Source organism: Calypte anna, chromosome 12, assembly GCF_003957555.1.
Source record: "Calypte anna isolate BGI_N300 chromosome 12, bCalAnn1_v1.p, whole genome shotgun sequence".
Classification (NCBI taxonomy): Eukaryota; Metazoa; Chordata; class Aves; order Apodiformes; family Trochilidae; genus Calypte; species Calypte anna.
The window spans coordinates 15,750,610-15,773,874 of record NC_044258.1 but is presented as its reverse complement, the minus strand read 5'-3'; the positions used below and the strand labels follow the sequence as shown (position 1 = coordinate 15,773,874).

Genomic DNA, 23,265 nt, shown 5'->3' with positions numbered 1-23,265 from the left:
GGGCTGCCAGGACCCACCAACCCCCCAGGGCAGGGGAGGTCAGTGTCAGCAGTCAGCTCCTGGTGATGATGCACAGCCTGAAAGGGAGGGGGCTGAGGGAACAGGGGGCACAGTCACATAGGCAGGGAAGAAAAAGGATGAGAGGGTTAAAACCCGCAGCCTTGGAGTCTTTTGCTTTGCTGGAAGAGAAGTCCCAAGATCTGGGACCCTGGTGGCTCATGCTCTGAAGTCACCAGGGCTTGGGGAACTGGTGCTCACCAGCTGACCCATGTTAAATGAGCCCTGTGAGAGCCTGCTGGCTCCTGGTAATAACAACACAGAGTATTGGTAGCCTCAGCTGCTTGGATCAGATGCTTGGTGTTGTACCCTCAGTGGCTGAGGAGCCCACACACAGCTGGTTCTTCATTCAGCACTGCTGCTGGAAAGAAGGTGGCCCCGTGTGCTGGTGCTGGAGGACGAAGAACAGCAAGCAAAAGGCCCAGGTGACAGCCACGGGATCATACACCCCTCTGCCAGCCCCCAAAGACCCGTGACCCCTAAACTGCCCTGATGCCTTCTGTTAGTTTTACTCTGCAGTGCAAATAATCTTTTTTTTTTTAAATAAGGAGGCTGAAGTCCAGCATGTGCAATAGCAGCTCCACCAGCTGACCAGGTCACCAGGAGCTGCCTCTCTTTCTTTCTCACAGGTAAGGAAAGTGGTCTGTGCTGTGCATGGAAGGGGCCAAGGGCTGCAGTTTCAGCACAACCCCTGTGAGATGCAAAAGCCAAGCATGGGAGAGGCTGCCTGGACACGTGTTGGGCACCAAGCTGGTGGGTCCAGGCTTTGTGGTGCTGGGTCTCCCATACCCAGCTGAGAAGGCACTGGGTGTTTCTAGTGCAGAAAGCAAGTGGCTGCAGCCCTCCCTCTCCTGCATCTAGCAGGCACATCCTTGGAAAGTCACAGACCCTGCCCATCCATCAGAAATCCAGGAATTTGCCACAGCAGCATCCTGGTATAAAAACATGAAAAAAAGAAAAAAAAAAAAGAAAGAAAAAAAAATAATAAAAAGAACAAAGTAGACAAGGCCCAAGCTTCAGAAAGACAAAGTGTCCTCATCCTTATCCAACCATCTTATCTGATCAGTGCTCCAGCATTTCAGCTCCCAGATTACACAGCTGACACGACCTGCTCCTGCGGCACACGGAGCAGCCACAGGCCAACAGCTCCAAAATTGGGGCTGGAGCCAAGGTCCTTCGTGTCACTTTGCATTTGAGCAATTAAACAAGTGGCCCTGCAAGGGGATGGCATTGCAGGTGCTGAGCACGCTGCTGGTTTGGTTCTCACCCACACAGCAGATCACAGCCCCTGATCTTCAGAAGGTCACCACGTCACAATTTTTTTTAATTTCTTTCCCAGAATTTTTTGCAGCTAACCTTTCACTTGGCCAGGACCCCTGACTTTAATCCTTTCTGTCATCTGAACCCCAGCCACAGAGCTGCAGCCCATCTTAACAAGCTGACCATGCTCTCCAAAGGGCTTTATCCACCTCCTGGAAGCCCTAAATAATTTGACCAAGAGACCAGTTGTGTTGGGGAGCCATCCAGGGGCAGAAAAGCTGCAGGACAAGTTGGCACCAAAGCCCTCATTACAGCAGCACACAAGCACTTGGGGTTCTGACCAGGGGAAGAAGGTTTCCTCTGTTAGATCTTCACCCAGAGAATGGATTATAACTTACTCCTGGGCTTGACACTTGTCTGCTGAGCATTAACAACCTCCACCCAAAACTCTTTGCTTTTTCTTCCTAGTTCTTATTAATCTTGGGTTTTATTAAGTCTATCACATCTCTATTACTGCTGCCTGGTGACCTTGCAGGCTCCAACGAAGGACAAAATGATAAAGCTTTGTGACCACGTCCAGGAACACAGAAATATTTCACCTGAACCTATAGTGCTATTATCGCTCTTAAGTAGAACAGGGCTATTTAAAAAAATAAAAAATATAAGCACATACATGGTGACCTTGCAGGGCTTGAGTGCTCTCCAAGAGTCAGGAAAAGTATATGAATCTGCAGAACCATCCATTACAGAAATCAAATCATTCCTCACCTGGCTTTCTTAACAAAATCCATGATGGTAATGGTGCTGCTACCCCAGGGATTGCCCCAGCCTGGGAAGATTTGGTTTCAATGTCACAGGGAAGGTTCTGGACTCTTGGTGACACTCCAAGAGGTGCTGAGGATCAGCAAAAGATGTGATGCCAGCCCAGCACTGGGATGCTGAGCTGCAGGTACACACAGAGAACATGCCCAGCCTTGGGCCACAATGTCAGGATGTGGATACCCACTGTGGATAAACAGAGATATTTCAGCTTATGCAAAATATCAGGGTGGAAAAGCACATGTCTAAAAAAATCCCTGCTGGAGAAGTTTTGCTTTACCAAGGCTGTAGAGTAAGAGCAAGCAGCATGATCCAGCACTGCAAACATCCCCCTCTCCTCTCCCATAGCCCTTGCTCAGCACCCAGGGCTGCTCAGGAGGGGCTGATGCTGGTTCAGGTACCCTCAGGTAACTGAGGCATCTCACAGGCTGGCCAGACACAACACAAGACCCAGAGGCACTGAGTTTCCTCTCCAAAAACAAACCCTGCCCAGGCACTGACTCTTCAATTTCTCTGCTGAGCCCAAGTTCTAGAAGAGCATGGGAAGCCCAGGGTGCAGCCACCTGAGCACAACGCACACAGAACACCCCTTTGCTTTTCAGAACTGAGGCCACTTGGGTGGCAACTCACAGGTTTGAGGCTCTGGGTTTCTTAAAAGACAAGAAAAGTCCTCAGTCCATGCAGAACACTCCTTGGGGATGGAAAGAGCAGCAACCCCATGAGAGCAACCCCTGCAAAAGGACTTGAGCCTCGGGGAGATTATTTTTTAAGTGGGACACAACTGTGAAGGATGCTCCAAACAGGCAGCACCCTCGCCCTGAGGAATCCACAGAGAAAATCCACTGCAAAATCCTGGGCAAAGCACAAGACACAATTCTGCCAGGCAGCCCCATCACCAACTTTTAGCAGGAAACATGGTAAAGCCTCCACCAGTCAAGGCTTGTCCAGCTCCAGTGCTTGTGGTCCATCAGGCAATGTCTGAGCCAAAACTGGCTCACAGGGAATTTGCACCTCCTGAGGCCTGGCCTGGGCTCTGCTACCCACTTGCTGCTTGTCTGAAAAAAACCCAAACCCCACACCTCCCTTCCTATGCCTCGGTTTCCCCATTTTAGGGCTGTGGTGCTTCATAACTACTTGCAAGCAGTTGGGATGGGTGGAGAGCCCTGGGTAAGGCCTTCTGGAGGTAGAGAAGGTTTTGATGAAGTTTGGGCCAGACCAGGAGAGAACATTGGCAGTTTTGATTAAGTTAAAAACTGCAGAATCAAACTCATTATTAATATAGCTTTCTGCCACTGCATGTTGTGAGGTGCTTTCTAAACCTGTCACTGCAATTTATCATGCTAGCAGTGTAATAAAATACAGCTATAAAATTTTGGATTAAATGCTCAAGGTCAATGGTTGACTTTCAACTTCCCAATCTCCTCCTTGCTGTTTTAGCAGATGCTCTATTAAGCAGTTACAAGCTCTGGGAGAAACTTTCTTTGGAGGAAAGGCTCAGTTGCAGTGTTTCTCTAGAATTAAATCTTCAGACATTTTATCCAATTACAAAACAATGAATAATAAATAACAAGAAGAGTAAACACTGGCTGGCTTCAGCATAAAGCTTTTACTTCAGAAACTCTCCCATTTCTCTGGTCTTTGCAAAACGTGGCTCTCTGCAGCTGTCTTGGAATACAGACAGAAGGTGAGTCCCTAATTTTAGTAGAAATTGGGATGTAGAAGAACAACACCCTGGAGGTTATGTTGGGGATGTTAAAGCAGCAAATAGTGAGACTGAGACCAAGATTCCACTGCAGTAAATACTGAATAAAATCAACGTATGGGCCTGATGTAACTTGGGTTTTTACATATTAAGAGACAACAGAAGCAGCACATACATCTACAAATTACACAAACCTGCACAGGGCATAGCTGCACAGAAATTGAAAAGGACTGGGTGAGATTTTTCAAAATGAGAAGGAAAAAAACCCCAAAGGTCAGAAGTTTCTTGCTCCAGACCCAGCTATTCAAGCTTATCAGCTGATATGACTTTGTACCAGGTTCCCTTCCTTAGGTGACTTCTGTTGTCTCAGTACAATGATGAAAGGAGCATTTTGCCCAAGCAGTCACCATGCAAAAAAACCTGAAAATGCAGATATCATCCTAGGCACTAAATTATTCTCTCCATTCTGGCACAGATGCCAGACAGGCAAATCATTGTTTAAAATCTTAATTGTTGGCCATAATCACAGACATTATTTCTTCCTATGATCCTTACATCTATTATAGCACTAAAGGAGCCCGTAGCAGCTACAAGAATATTGCTGCTATCAAGGATAGCCAGGATCTCTTATTTTTAGAATATTTGGCTGCTCCCCCCGATGCTGAACAGGGTAACTAAATTACCAGCAAATCAATATTGCTTATCTTTACTTTCCTGGGAGCCCAACTGCCTCCTGCTTATCTCTGGGGTCTCACCTGTGACCTTGCTTCCAATCTGTCACCCTTAAAAATGGGAAAAGGGCAGCTCAGCTCAGTGAACACACTGCAGGCACATGGCCCAAGTCAGGAGGTGAGAAGGCCAAAAGCTTTTGGTTTTGCAACTGTTTCATTTAAGATTGTCCCCCTGAACAATAAATGTTCAGGAACATTCAGGAACAAGGAATGAGGAATGAACCTCATTCCTGCAGACCCTGGGAGCTTTGGTCTCCTGTAGCCCAAGGATGCAGTTTGCAGAAGGAGCAGCACCATGAGAGTCCTGAGATGCTCCAAATTCTGGCAGTCTTCAGTATCCCCATCAATCCCAGAGTGGGACAGCTGGGAGCTGAGGTGCAGCTGGAAAAGAATGGTGGCATCTCCTCTTGTCCTTAATCCTGATTCTTAACAACAAGAAATGACTCTGCTCTGTAATACTATTCTCATTTGAGGTAAAGAATGAGTTCTTTGCCCAGGACAAGGAAAAAAAAAACAAAGTAGAAACATTGCAAAACAGAAATCCTTCTTTATCAGATTGACAGGGCTTCACCCTGCAACTTTTGGCCAGAGAAAAGCAATGTTTCCTCATGCTCCTCACTCCCACTTTGCCCTCCACAACTCGAAACGTGAAATTGCTGAACATGAAGCCTGGCAAGGACTACAAGTACCCTATCATAAAGTCCAGGCTATCCACTTTATTGCACACTAATCTGTTTTACTACTTGTATTATAGTGACAGAATTGTTTTCTGCAACCTAGTTCAGATTAAGAAACTGGGGGATAAGACACATTAAAACTTCTGCAATATATATTGCCAGAGCCTCGGTTGGTGTAAAACGGCTTCCATGGGGAATTAAGCAAAAAGTGAAGGGGAGAAACAGTGTTGGCTGCTGATTTTTCAGTCTTTGTCTGAAAAACTGGAAGTGTTCTGGTGCTTGCAAGCCAAAGCCTCAGGTGGTCACTGTAAACCTGCATCCATGCTGTCGAAGTCAACCAAGCTACTCCATGGAGAGCAGGGTTAATCCCTGTGAGCACCATCAGAAAACACCCTGCATCTGCATTATTTACAAAATGCAAACATAAGATCTGCAAAGCCAGCTAAAAAAACCCAAATCCTTGCACCAGTGAGTGTGCCAAGGAAATGAGTGGCTGCCTCCTGAGGATGTCTGCAAACAAAAGCTGTTGTCACTGAGACCCCTCTGCTCCCACCCTGAGCTCCTGGGGACAGAGGGAGCTGAGCAGGGTCAGGGACGTCCCCATGCTCAGATGCCACCCTTGCTGCCCTGAGGCACAACCCAGAGATGTGGTCAACACCAGGGAGGGGACAGCACAGCCACAGCCTGTCCCTGAAGCCAGCTGAGCAAACAGCAGAGCCTGGGTGCCTTTGAGGAAAGCTTTTGATCTGCTTGGACACCTTCCAAATCATGGCCATCTACTGCTGCTGGAGCAGGGGGAGTGGGGGGGAGGAAGAAAGTTGGGGGCTTTCCTCTCAGGGCTGTGATGTCCATATCTGACAGCAGCAGAATCCTTGGTCCCTCCATCCCCAAGGACACAGGGACTGTGGAGGAGGTGGTTGGTGGTTCCTCCAACCCTTCACTTCACCTCCAGACAGGCTGGGACATTTCTGCTGGTTTGGGAAAGGAAGGGAATATAGCATTAACTATCTGGTTGAGTAACTCTGTCAGCTACTCAGGACTTTGTTGAAAGCTTACTATGGCATTTTTAGGAATTTTTAATAATTTTTTTTTCAGAAAAGATTAGCAGAGATCCAGTGTTAAATTATTTCCTTTCTTTTCAGCAGAGTAACCCAAGCCTTACCACATGTCCATCCCAACAGCCACTGCCACAGAGCACAACTCTGGCAGCTCACAGCAACCACTGCCCTGTTTCTTTAATGAGAATTTCCAAATCACTGATGTTGCTCAGAAGTCAAACCTGCTCTGGCATTAAATGCCCAGTCAATCAAATTAGATGTGCTAAATGCACTCCTGGGCATGTGGGTTTCACTTGATCCATGTTCTGCAAACTGCCCCCACAGCCCTGTTTGCAGCCACTCTGAGACCCAGAGCCTCAGCCTGGATTGCTGCAGGGAGAGGGATGAGCAAACGAGCATAAATCTCACTCAAAAGCAGAGCAGAGGGGGAAGAAGACTTTTAGCTGGACAGAACTGAGCAAATGCCAGGCAAGTGGGAAGGTGCAAAGCTACAACCACCTGCAATTAACAGCACCCACTTGTATCATCCTCCACATTACCCTATAATGGCATTGGGGAGGGTAAAGTTAAAGCTCCTTGCAAAAGGCAGGAGATGCTCAATTCATTGGGATAAAAGTCCTCTACCAACATCCCAAGTGCCAAGCACGTGGCACTGGCTTCAGCACCTGGAGAGAAAGAGAAGGAAGTGGCTTAGAAAGCCTGCACAGAGGAGTAGGGAAAGGTGATCAGCATCTCAGCACCAGCTCATCAGCCAGCAGGATGCTCCAGCACCCCAAGAAGTTCCAGCTCCCCCTCTACACCCTGGGAGCAACTTCAGGCACTTGCTGGTGCAGGGTTAATCTGCAGAATTGGTTCCTCACTCAGTCATGGTCAGGCATGAATCTCTCCCATACCAGAGGGATACTGGAAGTTGATACTGGGAGATGAAGCAGAGCTGGCAACAACCCACAGAGGCAGCCAGGGAGCCCCCAGTCTACAAGTAGCTCCTTTTGGTGCATTTATTGCAGTGTTATGGGACAGGTGATGGGATGTGGCTTCAGCAGGTGGCAGCCTTCAGGAGGAACATTGCTTTTGGGGGGCTGCTCCTTCAAGGTCTTTGTTCATCCCACGGTGGAGCAGGATTTCCCACTGCTTCCCAATGAATGATGGTGGTTAAAAACATAAGATCAGCAACACAGTACTTTGTGACCCAGCTGACATCTGCCCAGGACTGAGCACAATGGCAGAACCAGCACTTGCACTGTACTGAGCTACTGGGAAGCCAGAGAGAAACATCAGGGACATCACTGGTCCCTGCTCTCCACAGGACACACTTAGCACACTCATCTATACTAAAGTCCCAACCACAGCCTTCCCAACAACTCATGTCTTAATTTTAGTACCAGACCATGCAACTCACAGCAGCCTCCACTCACTCATATAATTTTGGTACAACCCATTAGCCATTTCTCTTTGATTTCCAAACCATACAGCTTCCTAGACAACTGAGGACAACTGAAAAGATATTGACTGCCTACTTTTCCTTTTTTTCTCAACCTGACAGCTTCGGAGACAGGTTACCCCAGCCCTTTAAGACAGCATTTAAGTGGCATCCCTTTAGCCTGTCCCACTCCAGCAGTGTCTCCCTCCCCCACAGCAAGCCACTTGCTCCCATTCAGCCTATACAGAGCCCAACTGTTTCCTTTTCACTGCAAACTGCTTATTTCTACTGCTGGGGCTGAGAAAAAAGGTCCTTTTCTCTGCATTTCATAACAAGACCCAGTGGAAATCTACCCCAGAGCTGCAGCACTCCCCAGGGCTCAGGCTCAGCATCCCATCAGGGAGGCCAAGGGGATAATGGCACTGGCTTAAGAGGAGGATTTCTAAACCACTGCTTGTGCTTTGCCCTAAAAAGTGGTCCCTTTGTGGGTTCTTAAATAGGAACTCAGGCCTTGCAAAGCTACTCCCCATGGGACCAAGCCTTTGCAGTAGGTTACAACCAGGCAGATTACAATGGGCTCTGATTCAAGCGTTGCTTCCACTTCATGAACTTTTACAAAGCACCTTTACTTTCATTACCAGCTGGGCTCTCCAAAAAACACTGCAGTGCATTATTAAGGAAAACAAAAATCCCTTTTTAAAAACAAAGAATATTTTCAGAATTGCTTTAATAGCCAAAATAAATATTGATGATCTTTCCTGAAACTACAGAGCACAGTTCCTGTCTACCTCCCTTCACAGATTTAATCAAAGGGACCTCAAGAGTCTTTCATTAAGTCATGAAAGCATTATCAAAATAACACAAAATAAAAGAGCAAAGTTATACACACTGCTTTGCAACTGATAGGAGCTATTGACTGTTTATTTCATTGCTGTAATTATAAGCTGCCACAATAAACAAGCAGCTACTCCATTTATTGCTCTACTCCACAGTCACCTTTGGCTGAAACCCAGACCCAGCTATTTCATACCAGCCTCTTCTCAGGGCTTTTTTACTGATGCTCATGGAAAGCTTTCCATGGAAATCTTCTGATCACCACTCCCACCTTCAGCAACATTCCAGGTCTGGGCCATGCTGCTACTTCCCCACCTCTCAGGTGCAAAGTTACTGACTTGTGTCACAGCAAGGCAGGAGGATGCCCTTCAGAACAGCTCACTTGTCCCCTTGCCACCTGGATACAAGGAGCAGGGCTGGATCTGGCAGTTTTGGGGGAACAGAGGTGCCATATGACTGAGCCACGGTCATGGTTTGTTTGTGGTGTCAGAGAAATCCCCCAATGCAGCTGGTGGATGGCAGCATCACCAGGAAGGGGATGCAGCAATGGGACAACCCGTGCAGCTCAGCCTCTGGGCAGAGAAGGTGCTGGACCCCTTTATAAAGGATTCTGCATCACACAGTAGCCAGATTAGTGGAATGAGCCCTGTTTGGAAAAGCAACAAAGGTGCTCCAAATCCAAGTAGTACAGACCACTTCTTCAAAGGCATTTGGAGTACAAAGACATCCAGATGGGTCAAAAGATGCCTGCACTCACTAAACAGGAAACACCTGATCAAAAATCCCAACACCAATTTACCTCCAAAAAAATCTGCTTCTTAACCCCTTGAGGCTATGCCTATGACTTGTTTCCCTAAAAGACTTTGGAAACCCAGTCAGACAATCAGTCTGTTGACAGTGCCCTTGCAGATGGATATTGATGGTGCTCCTGTGTGCCGGCCCAGAGCCAAAATTTCTGATTTATTTCAGCTTTCCCAACACACCATGAGGGCTGGTGCAGGTTTACTCACCTGCACCGTAGGTCGTGGCCAACATGATCGAGGAGACCCAGGCAATCTCACTATAGGAGGTGCCAAAGAAATCCTGGATTTCTTCGAAGAAGATGGCCAGGCCTTTGGGGAAGGCGTAGGCAAAGCCGACAGAAACAAAAGCACCAAAGAGCACCACCCAACCCCAGCCACCATCTGGAGGGCCAGGGGCTTGCCCCACCTTACTGGGGGGTGGCATGGCCAGGCTGTGCCAGCCAAGTGGTTCTTGGGAAGCCCTGAAAAACAAAAGTGCAAAGGGGCAGGGTCAGTGCTGGAGATGCTGCTCCTCTGGATCCCCTCCTTCTGCAGCGACAGCATCGCCCCAAGGCAGCTGCAAGAGAGTTGTTTGGTTTTCATCCTGTACCCCACCCCTGCTGCTGTGAGTTGACATTTAATGCAAAGAACGTTAGCTATATACAATGTATAAAATGATAAAATTTATAATACAATGTGTAACACAATAAAGAGATAAGATAAAATCAGAAAATTGTCAGAACTGGAAGGGATCTCTAGAGATCATCTACTCCAACTCTCCCACTAAACCAGTATCACCCAGAGCACAATACACAGGACTGCATCCTGGCAGGTTTTGAGTATCTCCACAGCCTCCCAGGGCACCCTGTTCCAGTGCTTTGTCACCCTCAGAGCAAAGTTTTTTTCTCCTATTTAACTGGAACTTCCTATGTTCCACGTTGTGCCTGTTGCCCCTTGTCCTGTCACTGGGAACTACTGAGAAGAGTTTGGCTCCAAACTCGCACCCACCCTTTAGGTAGGCATAAAAAAGCCAAATAAATATAGAAACACATAAATAAACGTCTATGTAGTCTATATTATATTTAATATACAGTATAGCCTCCTGGCACCCGCACTGGGCAGGTGGGAGGGCAATCCGGTGCCATAAATGTCCCATAGAGGTGGGTAAGACCAGAAACAGCTGCTCACACCCACTCCTACCCCATCCCGTCCTCCCACACCCTCCTCTCCACCCTCTCCACACGGCAGCCCCGGGCTGCAGCCCCCGGACACGCGTGGGACCCCGCACCCCCAGCACCCACCTGCGGGAGCGGCCGCTCAGCCCCCGCCGGGACGGCCCAAGCCGGGTTGGAGGTGGGGACGAAGCCGGTGGATCCGCCCGCACCTCCCCAGGGGTCCGGCCCGACCCGGCTCACCCCGCCCCGGAGGATGGGGCAGAGACCGAACCTCCTCCGGGGTTTCTGAGTCTCGCTGCTTTCCCATTTTTTCCCCGTTTATTTTTCCTCGCCCCGCCCAAGCCAGGGCGCTGCAGGAGGCAGCAGCACTCAGCCTTAATTAAATCAGCCTCGGTTATTAAAATAGAAATTATATTGTTGGGGTTTTGTTTTGTTTTCTCCCTGTGCTTCCACCAGCATCCTAACGCTTTTCCTTACAAAGTCATGGGCTCTTCTCCTGTCCCACACCACCACATCATTGCAGATTTGGGCAATCATCCACTCTCCTGTTTATGTTCACCAGCTTGCTCTGTGGTGTAGTTTTCACACCGAAGTCCCTTTTGGGGAAACTTGGGAGTGTTTGCTGCTGATGGAGAGCTGCAGTTTCCCCACCAGCCCTGCATCTCTCCCAGCTTTGCCTCCTCCTCACTTCAGTGTCAGCCCCATGGGGCCTGGAGGAATTCAGCCCCAATTTTAGGGAGATTCACATGGAGGAAGCAGGTGAGTGTCAGAGTCCTGATATCTCCCACTCTGCCTCCACCTCCACATCATTTTCCCACCGTGGTTAATATGAAAACTGAGGTATGGTTTGGGCACATTTTGAGAATCATTTTGGTCAAATCATTTTAGTAAAAGCTGTTTTTCATATAGATGAAAGCTACACTATACCTCCACCTCACACACAGCCCACTCTTCCCAATGCCCCTAAGCAAAGCTTCCAACCCTTTTCACATCTCAGCATTTTCAGGCACCCAACAACTCTTCCCTAATCTCCCACAAATCTGCATTCAGGCTGTTTTCAGAAAAGGCAACTGGGCATCCAAAAAACAAGTCATGCTAGTTAGGTGTGTGGAAATCAGCTCTTTGGAAAAACTCTGTTTAACCACTGCTGAGCATCACATTTTTCCTCCCTCCCCTTCTTTTTGAGCCAAACACCCCCCAGGTGGCAATGTTAGAGCCAGGAGGTCCCAGCCTGTCCATGTAGTCCAGGGAAGAGCAAATCCCTGGCTCTGGAAAGCTTTGCTGCTGTTCTGGCTCACAACCTTCTGGGTCCGTGCACAGCTCTTCCCTCCCCAAGGAACAGGAGGACAAACCTTGCTGGTCCAGGCAGGTGCTTTTTCTCTAATTTTGAATTAATAACATTATTTTTAATGCCAGGTTCTGTTCAGGTACAAATCCATCAGTCTCTGATGAAGCAAAGAGTTCCCCTCCTCCCTGTTTCCACCTCCTTCCAATGCTCCAAAGCATCCTGTGTTCCTGTGAATCCTATTCTTCTACAAACCCAATTAAGCAACAAGAGAGATGGGGGGGGGGGGGGGGAAACAAACAGTAATTCCTTAGTAATTTTCCTGGCACTGTTAATCTACAGTTTTAAAAATCCCCTCACAACACACCTGTAAGATGTTTCATTATTGCTGCATCTTTCTTCCTATAAAACTGAGTAAACTTTAAATGACCAGAAGACTTTTACTCTTAGATGCAGGGTCAGAATGTGATGACCTGGAGAGCCTTGGTTTGCTCCAGCCCAGACTCACTTTATGAGCTGCAAGGAGACTTTAAACAGCATCACTTGTGCCATGCATGCACGGGGTGCAAAGACAGGCACTCTGCCTTTACCAGAGAGAATTAAAGTCTCTCCTGTACAAACCCCCTGTCAGCAGCTGAACAAGATGATGCCCAAGGGGACAGGGCTGTTTTCCTTTATTTTCCTACAGGGAGCTGGGAGTTTGGATGAGTGGAGTTTTTCGAGTAAACAGGAATGAAGTTTGTTTCGGCAGCTGTCTTCTGTATTCTGCCAAAAATAAAAAATTGGACTTAATCTAAATAAACACACCTGAGACTGAACTTCAACACATCCTTAGCAGCAGTGCAGAGGGTGGAACGGGCAGATGGAAATCCCCGGGAGCAGAGGATGAGGAGAGATGAAGCAGAGGATGAAGATGCCTGGGAGAGGGATGAAGCAGCAGCTCCAACTCCAGCCCTGACCTCAGCTGGAAGCTGGGAGTTTCTTTCTACAGAAATACTGAATTTGGTGTAAAGATGAAGACCAGCCTGTGCATCTAACCCTGGTGTGACATCTTCTGGGCATATGTTCACAACCTGGTGGCAAACTCAAAACTGGAGCAGGAAACCATTTGCAGCAGGAGATCTTGGGGCAAAACGAATGATTTCTAAAGATGTCTGAACACCAGCAAATCTTTGCTCTCCTTTGCTGCTTTGAAGAGATGCTACAAACAAAGCACAACAGCCTGAGGGGCTGACAGCAGAAATCCTGGGCTCATGAGGTGAAAAAAAAAGACTTCTTAGCAATTTGGGGAGACTTGAGCTCATGGCACAGTAGCTGTCTGATTGTTCCCTCTCCATTTCAGGAGCAGAGGCTCCCCCAGGGCCAGGCTCCACTTACTCATCCACAGACAGCAGACACTTCCTGGGGGGCAGGTTTTTTAATTTGCTGGCAAGCAGCAAGAAAATTGATTAAAATTGCAAAATACCTTTTTGAAATTACTCATTTCCCTATCAGAGCCCTCCATATAAATAAGTGGCTGCTATTGTTTTCCCAGTGCTCCACTCCAGAGCTGTTGAAAGAAGAGGGGCAAAGCAGGAAAAGGGGCAGAACCTGAAACTCTTCCTCTGTCCCCAAAAGGGCCCATTTTTTTCAATCTTTGCAAAGCTTTATGTGACAATTCCCACTGATAGTTCAAGTTGAAGTCATGGTTTTTAAATTCACATAATAAAGCCCAAGGTTTGATGAACAACATTTAACATATAAGGTCACCAAAAAAAGGTGATGAGTGTTGAGAAGGAGTGTTTTTTCTTTTCCAGATAAATAAATAAGGCTTCCCTCAGAATAGAAAGCATTTCTATTCTCAGTGGACCACTTTGGTATTTGGGAAGAATTCTGTTCCAAGCCTTTTACATAAGGCATTTTATTCCAACCAAAGGTAGGAGCTTACAACTCAATAACCTGAATGGTGCTTTTCCTTAGTTGAGTCTTTTAAAGTCAATTAAAGGGCTTTATTAATGTTCAAAAAAATACTATCCATACCAAGCTCTGCTGCATGAAAAGAGCAGCAGGTAAGTGAGGACCTAAAGAGGTAACTGCACTTCTCAAAAGCATCTGGGATTCTCACTTCCATGGCACACCCACATCTCTCAAAACTATTCTGTTGTCATTTTCCATTTGCTCATAAAAATCATCAGCAGTGAAATCCAATCCATAAATCCATAACTGCAGTTAAAATGAAGCTTCTGATGTCATGGATGTGATTATAAACAGCAATTGTCCACAAAACCTGTGGCCTGGGATGTGACACTGTCACTGTACTGATTGCCATCTCTTTTAGAGAGAGAAATCCCAGCCCTCCAAAAGACACACAGGTTTATGTTCCTAATAATATTCTTAACTTTTTCCAAAGGATCAGTCCATATTAATATAGAATATTACTCAGGAAAAGGTTTGAATTCAGCCAAATCCTTGGCTCTGGACCCCAAGCAGATACAATCCCAACATCCCAGCCTAGGGACCAGGCGGGTGCAGAGTTGCCCTGATCCCCCTGTGCCCTCCTCACCCCTGAGCCTGACCAGCTTGACCCAACACATTCCTCAGCATTTAGCCACAAGACCTCCAGCATTCAGGGATTTACCACAAATAGTTTCATGCCCAAGGTTTTAATTAAAGGGAACTCAACTCCATCCAGCAGCTCCCAGGGCGCCGAGCAGTGGGAGGGAAGGGGGGCAGCACCCCAAAAACACAGCACCCACACAACCTTCACACAGGGCAATTGGGTCCAGCGTGGTCAATCCCATCCCTTGACATTCCCACAGCTATTTTGGGGAAAGCTTCAGTTTCCACACAGCCCCTCTGAAGCCATGTGAGATGCTCTGCTGTGGGCAGAGCCACCAACCCCACGCATCCCTACGCCTGGCAATGGGGTGACACTGCACAGAGCTGGGGGACCTGGGTGCTGGTGCTCCTGGGGTGCTGGCAAAGCACTGTGGCTCTGCTTTCCACTGAGTCATGTTTGACAACGGGATCAAGGAGAGGTCAAAACAGAAAGTTTTGAAATGTTAAACTTGCTTTTTGCTAAGCCCCAGTGTTAGTAGTGCCGAGGCCAGGCAGGCAGAAGGATTCATGAGACATGAAATAACTCTCTCCAGAGCCAGCAAAACTCTTGGATGGCTCCAGTTCTGTGTCTGTGCTGTCAAACCAGCCAGGTGCATGAAGCATCACTGCTGGATGTTCTGGTTTCCTGGAGATGATAAAACAAACTCAGCAGTGACATCACTTCTTGTTTTTCCCCTGTTGCAGGAGTTTAATCAGCAGCCTGAACCAAAACATTTGTGTTGGTGAAAAGATGGCAACAATTAATCTAAATCTAATAAGTGGAATGTTTTCACTGGGGGATTAAAACAAATTATTCCTTTGCTATTGCATCTTCATCTCATTTACATCTTAATCCCAGTAGGATCTTCCTCTGTTCTATTTGGAAAATGAGTGCATAGAAAGGGAAAAACAAGATGGTTCAAGGATTCAAAGATGAATCAAGAATTTAGCTGTTAACTTATAAAGATGAATCAAGAATTTAGCTGCTAACTTTCATGGCAGAAGCCTGGCTATGCCAAGCCTTGAATGACTGAAAATTAAGACAAACACCATGGTTTTATTCAGACACTGCTGAATGCAGACAGAGCCTGGTGGCATTTCAGACTGTGAATACAAACAGTGGTGAACAAACAGCTGGGGCAGAAGGTTGTGTTGAAGGTGTAATTACACACTAGCCAGAGCGGAGCAGGTCACTCTTTCATTTGTACCAGAAATAAAGTGGACTGGAAGACACTGTGTGCAGAGGGAAACCTCCACCTTCCCTCCCCTATGTCTCTCCTGTCCCAGGCTCAAACCATGTTTTCCTTGCTGGGAGTTTCCACCACAGGGTAATGAGTTCATATATTTTTGCTCAAGGTCAAGACATGGTGAAGAAAAGACACTTCAGTCTTGTCAAAGTAAAAATCAGTACTGTATCCTGTGTAATTCCAATTTGCCTTCCCTACTTTGTCCAGCTTCTTATTTTGCAGCAAAACCAAAAGAAAAAAAAACATCAAAAGCACTTTAATTTGATTTGTTTCAAGAACCAAGATGCAGAGGCCAATTTTGGCTGATATGTCACAGTTCTCATCACCAGTGGGGCTGCTGGACATTGGAAGTGGGCAGGTGGGAAGCAGGACTGCATGATAAATCTGCCCATCACCAGCTCCTCCTCTTGGGATGGAAGAAACCCAGCAAGCTCCTTCATTGCCTTTCAAATTCAATGAAAAGCTGAGATACAGAAACAAGAAACAGACTCTGAGATGGGAAGAGATCAGTTCATGGAGCACTGGAGACTGATCAGCCCTTAACACAGGGTGATGCAAGACATGGTATTCCTGCAGGGAAACTCAACCCAGCAAGCATGATGCTTTAGTATTAACTTTCAAGGTCTTCCACAGGTTGTTCTTCAAGAGCTTGTTGACACCACAAGACCAAAACAAAGGGATTTTTGCTCCAAGTGGGATATTTGCTCACTGTAATCCAGGGTTTACAGCCTGACCTTCCTCAGAACCCCAAGTGCCACAGAAATGATTCCTCCTAAGGCAGGCTTCAAAGACTAACCTGCTATCTAGGACATGGTTATAGGGCACCCCCTCACTTAGCATTCCTGGAGACCTTTGTGAGACCAACAAAGAATTAATTTCTGAAGTTTCATTCAGTTCTCACCCCCCCTTTTCCCTAAATGCCCTGCTTGGGGCTGAAACTTGCCTGGCTTCCAGTGCTATAGTTCAGCAAATCAAAGTTTGCAGCTGAAAGATGAAATCCTGGCTCCACTAAAAGTGCTGGCAAGGTGCCTGCTGACTTCAGAGCAGCCAAACTTTCACCCAGAAACAATACTGAAAGTTAATTTTTGCTGAAGCTTTTTTTTATTATCATTATTGAGTTACTCCAGTGCAAAGAAACACATGCTGTCCTAAAAGGCTATTTTGTAGACAGTTAGCTGTAGCATTTCTGAACATTGTAAAACTATGGGGTTTAAAGGCATCATTTTCCCTTAGGGCCTCCCCTGCATGCCCTCAAGAAAGCTTTGCCTGTGTTCTCCTCTCCTCTCAAACACAACCTGCAGCTTCATGGGATGCTACAGAAGGACTCCAGATTTATGCTGGTGTAGCTGAAAGGAAGATCAAACTGAGCATTCAATTACTTATACACTCAAAGATATTTATTCCCTGAGATGAAACTCCTAAATCTGCTATCATTGCCAGTCCCTCTTCTATTACTATTTGCAGGCTGCTGCTTTCAGATCTATGGAGATGTCAACACCATTTACTAGAAATAAAACCTGAAAGATGAGAACATGACTGGGAAATGTTCAGAACTATTAATCATTCACAAGAACAGAGGAGATAGCTGATCATCCTTAATTCCAAAAGAGCCCAAAATCATTACACAGGGATTCTTCCTAAGACTTTTTCTTCAAGGTTTGTTTCTTTCCTAGTTTTGTGGTTGTTTCCAGAGGCCACAGTGCTTTAAAAGAGAAAAGCAACAGCTACCACACCATGGGACAGACCACCAGAGAGGAAAGGTGCTCTTGCAACAATAAACACAAATCTATGAAATGCCAGGAAGGATGGGACAGGTAGGTGCCCCTTGCTCTTAGCTCAAAGTCTATGGAAAGGTAAATACAAGGAGAATTTGTCTTGCTTCACAGCATCTCCTGCTCTCCTGCTTACACAGACACCCTCCTGCTGCTCCATGGGTCATCTGAGAAAGTCAAGGAAGCACTTTCAAGTCCACAGAGCACATGTGGCTGTCCCTTATCATGAGAGCTATGCAGCAATGAGATTTCAGAAAAGTCTTTAAGGATGGGAAGATCAGTGGTGAAACCCACAAGTTTTATACTGTGACAGCTTCCTAAGACATGCAGCCATCTTAGGAACCTCAGTAACACCAGACACAAGCTGTGAAAGGGTCCAGATACCACTGCCCACACTCCCAGGTATTGCTCAGGGAATGTACAGAGTGGGATATGTTGCTCCCTTGAGTGCCAGGTCAGTCTTACAGAAATTTTCTTCTTTCACCTTAATCCATCCCATACTGGATGACAAAACAGCTTTATTATTATTATTATTATTGCCACAGAAAACCAGTTCCTAAAGTCCACGAGGGGGTGTGTGGGAGTTCTGTACACAGGGTGTACCCTGATATTTGCAGTGGGTGACCTGGGAAGCATCCAAACCCCCCTGTCCTGAAGGGGAGGAGGGAACCAGAAGATCATTCCCACCTATGACTTGTGTGCAACAGTTCCAAAGCCTGGATCACTGACCTTGTTTAAGAGGCTTAGGTAGATCCAAGTCGGTGTGGCTATTCTTGTGTTCTTAAGTGCTAATCCTTTTACATTTCACCCCAGAAAAACAAGCTCTGAAGGACCAAGAGGCTGCAAAGAGCCCAGGAATAACCCCAGCAGCAGCACCTCACAGGCACCAGGTGGTCCTCTCCTAACCATTAACAGCAAAATACATCCCAGCTCCTCAGATCAAAGGGTCAGAGTGATCCCTGGTGTTGGTATCCAAGGTAAATATCCCTCTGAGAACATTCTCATGGTGATTTCATTATGAGGACAAGAAAAACCTTCCCACAGCAGCAACTTTGGCAACCAAGGCACAAGTACTGAGTGAAGGTTTTAACTTGAAGTAATCAGTGGACATATTTGTCCTTTAAGAAAGATTCTGCAGAGAGAAACCTAATACATCATCCCTTAATAGATGTCTCACAGCAAGGTTTTAGCAACAGAAATAGGGAATATTAAAAACATATTTACATATCCCAAGAGTTACATGCACATACACCAGCATGTGTACATGCATTTTATCAGCAAAACTTCAGGTTTTGGGTTTCCAGCATCTTCTCTACAACCATGAGTCCAAGAAACACATTTTTTGTTTAAAAAAGAAACAGAATTGCCAAGAGTATGAACAGAAGATGCAATACTAAATATGCTGAAGCAACTGCCCAATTGCATCACAGCCAAGCCTCTGTCTACATGTAGCAAGATCTCTGATGAAACATCAAGAATCAGTGACATCACCAAGAAAACACTCATAAACATTGTCCTCCACTCTTTTGCCAATGTATATCATCAGAAAACAGAGCACCAGACTTGCACTTAGAAGTTTCCAGGAACTTTCTCAAAGAAATATATTCTCCCCTCCCTTTTTGGGGGGAGAGATTTGACCTCCTCTTTTCCAAAGAAAGATGTGGTTGTGCTTAACTTACCTCCTCCATAGGTGGTGGCACACATGATGGATGTTATCCAGGCAATCTGGCTGTAGGAAATGCTGTAAACAGCCTGGAGCTCTTTAAAGTAGATAGTGAAAGCTTTAGGAAAGGTAAATGCAAACCCAACTGAGATGGAGGCTCCAAAGACCACTGCCCAACCCCATCCACCATCAGGGGGTGTATAGCCCAGCTCTGCAGGGACTGGAGGAGACATGGTCAATCCAGCTTCCAGAGCAAGAACCACTTCCCAGGGTCCTGTAAAGCAAAGGATAAGTGTGGTTTATGGATGTATATCATGTAATCAGGTATCATTTTAAAGCATTCAATGATTTTCGGGTACAGAGGATCACCTGCTCTTCAAGCCTTGATCTTTTGCTGGCTATTAAAAATGTTATTGTTCAAATCCAACACACCCAAAATCACCCTTCCCTCACCAATAACCCTGTCCAGCCCTTCCCACCTGTGTTTTAAATAAATCTCAAAATACTCTCACAGCTCCTGTGTTCAGGGCTGGAACCTCATTCAGAACTGAAGTCAATGCCTCCTTCTTCTCTTCCCCATCCAGCTCAGTGTCCCACCTCAGCAGATACCTTCTGGAGCTGCCTTGCTCCTGTCCCAGTTGCTCAGCTCGTCCCTCTGGAGAGAATAAGAAGTCACATCTGTGCCATTTTTAGGGGAAAAGCTTCCTTAAGTATTTTCAGATGCAGGTGGAAAAACCTAGGATCCCAGGTTTAGCCCTGCTGAAAAGAAGAATTCCCATTATGTGAGCAGCAGATGACTGACCCCAGAGAGCATCTCCCTGCAGGGGGATGGGGCTCTCTCTTGGCTTCCCTCAACAAGCAAACCCCCAGTAACAGCTTGCAAAGTGGCTGAAGTTTCTTTCTACTTCAGGGCAGCAAATTCCCCTTGTGCCTGGTGCCTGCCAGGTCAGCAGATTATGCTCAGAAAGCAACACAGACCATTCACTCATTTGCATTCTTCCCATTTTCCCTGGCTGTTGGAGTAAAATGAGGATAAAAAAGGAAAAAAAAAAAAAGGAAAAAACCTGCATGCCTCTCAGGAGTTGATCCACAAGCCTCCTGTTAAGGTCAAGGCATTAAATCAGAGGGGAGAGGAATAGGTCCCACAGCCTGGTAGCTGCACCTGCATCTTTGTGGATAAAAGATATTTTTTTTTATTGCCTTTATATACTGCAAACTCAAAAGCAAGGGGAGCTGGTAGGAAAGGGCATCATCAGAGCTAATGGAAGGAGCAGGCAGAGATAGCAGCTGGGCACATTTTGCTAAAGCTTAGAGGCAGCTAGCTGGGGAGAGAGAGACCTTTACTTATCTTGGGGAAAAAAAAAGAAAAAAAGAAAAAAAAAAAAAGAAAAAAAGAAGAAAACCCACACGTTAGGAAAAGGGCTGAGCAATTTTCATTTATTTAGGAGTCTATTGCCTCTTGAGAGGTCTAGCTTGGACTCAGACTGGAAGTAGGAGGGCATGACTGGAACCACATGGGGAAAAAAAAAAAATTCTAAACTGGTGATGTAGCTACAGATACACTCCTGAATTTATGGTCTTTCATTTTTACAGCTGTTTAGTGGGAACAGCAGTATGGGATCCTTGCATTACGGGCTTCAAACTCCTCATCATTTAGTGGCAGCTGAAGGGAATCAGCCCCACCCAAGAATCCCACACTGAGTTTGGACAAGATTTCCAGAAACATCAGGAAATGCAGAGATGAGTTTATGAATCCCTTTGGAATCTTCAGACATCCACTCAAGGTTTTCAATCCTCTCCCAGAAGACAATTGTTGGGTTGTTTTTTTTTCCTATCATAACCTTTCCTCACTGGATTTTTTTTTGTCCCAGATCATCACAGATCCATCTGCAAGATGAGGGCAAACACACAAACCTGAGATCGTCTCATCCCCTCCTGCCGTAGACCTCTGTCCAAAGCAGATGAGCAAAACCCAGTTGTAACTGGAGTAAACATTAGCCCAACATACTGATATTTCATAAATCCAGGCTTTAATTTCTACCTGGTTAACAACTAGGGAGGCAAGTTCTTGGGGTTTTTGAGTTTTCATTGCTACATTGAGAAAAGACCAAGAAGCCTTTGTAACAACAAAATAATAAATAATAATATAAATAATAAAATCATAAATGTCCTGTTAGGCTGCAAGAGATGCTAGGCTGTAATCTCAGGATGATTGTACTTGCAAAGTGTCCTCTGTTCTAAGGTAATAAAACACTGATAGAAATCTGTGGAACATTATTTTTCTATTACAGCTGCAGTCAACAGCTTCAAAATAAAGAAATCCCAGGTCTCTTGCCCAGTCAAGGCCCTTACATCTCAATCCAGTTGGTATTACCAGCTTCTTGCCTTCATTTCTTGACCTTTTGTCTTTTGGAACCATCATAAAGAATCATCCCAGTCCTCCATGCTGCAAGCCCAATCAACCACAGACCATTCATGGACTACAAAATTATTTCCTACAACATTTATTCTATTTGGTTGGGATGGGTTTTGTTTTGTTTTGTTGTTGTTGTTGGTTGATGAGAGCACCACAACAAAACCAAACCAAGTTTAAAGTAGCTTCAGCTGTTGATCCAGGGATTCTCTGGTGCCAAGATGCCCTCAAGCCACCAGGCACCAGACCCAAAATGCTCACTGACCACGGGGCTGCTCTCTCTTCAGCAGAGGTGGGAACTACTCCCACTCCTCTCCCTGAGTCAATCTGGTTGCTGACTCCCCTGACAGGTCCCTGCTCAGCTTTTAAAGCCTTCTGATCAACTTTCCCCCCACCCCAGATGCAGCCGAGACCAAAGGTTGAGCTCAGAGGTATCCTCAAAAGCCAAGACTTCTCTCTAACTTACAACACCCTCTGCCACCCGACCCCTCAAACTACATCCAAAGGCAACCACATCCCAAGCAAACAAACCTTTCCTGAACAGGGATGGCTCTTCACCCACCAGAGACAAATCCAGGGCGAGCTCTCCATTTGCAGCCCTCGGAGTGCTGTCCTCTCTCAGATCTCTGCGGATGTTAATAAATTATTTGTCAGTTATCCCCTCTTTCCATCCTCCCTCTCTTCCCTGTACATATTAACCTATTCTGTCTTTTCACAACCTGTTTCTGCAGGCTCTGCTCCCTCCTCCTTAGGGGGGAACTTGCCCATGGAGAGCCCTTTGCCCATCTGATGCAGCAATTTTAACCCTCTCGCTGAAATTCCCTCTGGGTCACCTAAAATCCTGCCTCAGTCTTATTCTGAACCCTTGAGAACAAATGAAGGGATTCACAGGACACAGCAACACTTATCAAAGGGTAAATTCCACCCTGAAGGAAGAGGATACAGAAAGTTCCTGAATTTCTCACCAGTAACTAAGCAGTTGACTTGGAAGAGTCCTCAAAGCAAGTCCATGCTTTGCAGGGGTCTGTTTAACCCAGCTGCAGCAGGAATGCTTCCACAAGAATTACATTTCAAATCCCCACCTGTGAGATTTTAAGCATTCCCCTGCCATCTTTATAATCCAGGTGCTGCAACACACTGCTGAAGGACAAGAAAAAAAGTGGAAAAAAAAAAAGCAGATTGTAGGTAGGCCAAGGTGAAGTTCTCTTCCAATATGAGTAGAAAACTCAGCAGAAAGATAAACAGACACAAAGAGCAAAAAAAGATTTATCCAAGGTTACCTTAGGAATAATGTTATGGTAAAAACTTGGTATTGTAAAAGCTGAAATTCCTTTAGACTTCTGGAATTAAGTAATTTCTACAGTGCTGGTCTTTTACTTCTGAAAATCATAGAATCATAGAATTGGCTGGGTTGGAAGGGACCTCAGAGATCATCGAGTCCAACCCTTGAACCACCGTTGCGGTTGCTAGACCATGGCACTGAGTGCCACATCCAGTCTCTTTTGAAATATCTCCAGGGATGGAGAATCCACTACTTCCCTGGGCAGCCCATTCCAATGTCTGATCACCCTCTCTGTAAAGAAATTCTTTCTAATATCCAACCTAAACTTCCCCTGGCACAACTTAAGCCCATGCCCTCTTGTCTTGTTGGAAGTTGTTTGGCAAAAGAGCCCAACCCCCCCCTGGCTCCAACCTCCTTTCAGGGAGTTGTAGAGAGTGATGAGGTCTCCCCTGAGCCTCCTCTTCTCCAGCCTCAACACCCCCAGCTCCCTCAGCCTCTCCTCATAGGGTCT

General features: G+C 46.2%; 1 protein-coding gene across 5 annotated transcripts in view; it reads right to left on the bottom strand.

The window, feature by feature from the left end:
• The window catches only part of LOC103533738 (monocarboxylate transporter 2), a 38,201-nt gene extending 16,143 nt beyond the window's left edge, over positions 1-22,058 (bottom strand). The window contains exons 1-2 of one of the 5 annotated variants that reach the window (XM_030458650.1): positions 22,004-22,058; positions 19,206-19,333 (exon numbers count right to left, since the gene is read on the bottom strand). In XM_030458650.1, the coding sequence (XP_030314510.1) occupies positions 19,206-19,242 (37 nt within the window). In that variant the 5' untranslated portion in view covers positions 19,243-19,333; positions 22,004-22,058. Of the gene's footprint in view, positions 1-9,568; positions 9,823-10,641; positions 10,700-12,607; positions 12,681-19,075; positions 19,334-22,003 lie in introns of those variants that run through there. The other 4 variants (XM_030458649.1, XM_008499632.2, XM_030458652.1 and 1 more) reach the window with 4 other exon arrangements.
• Positions 22,059-23,265: the final 1,207 nt, after the last annotated feature.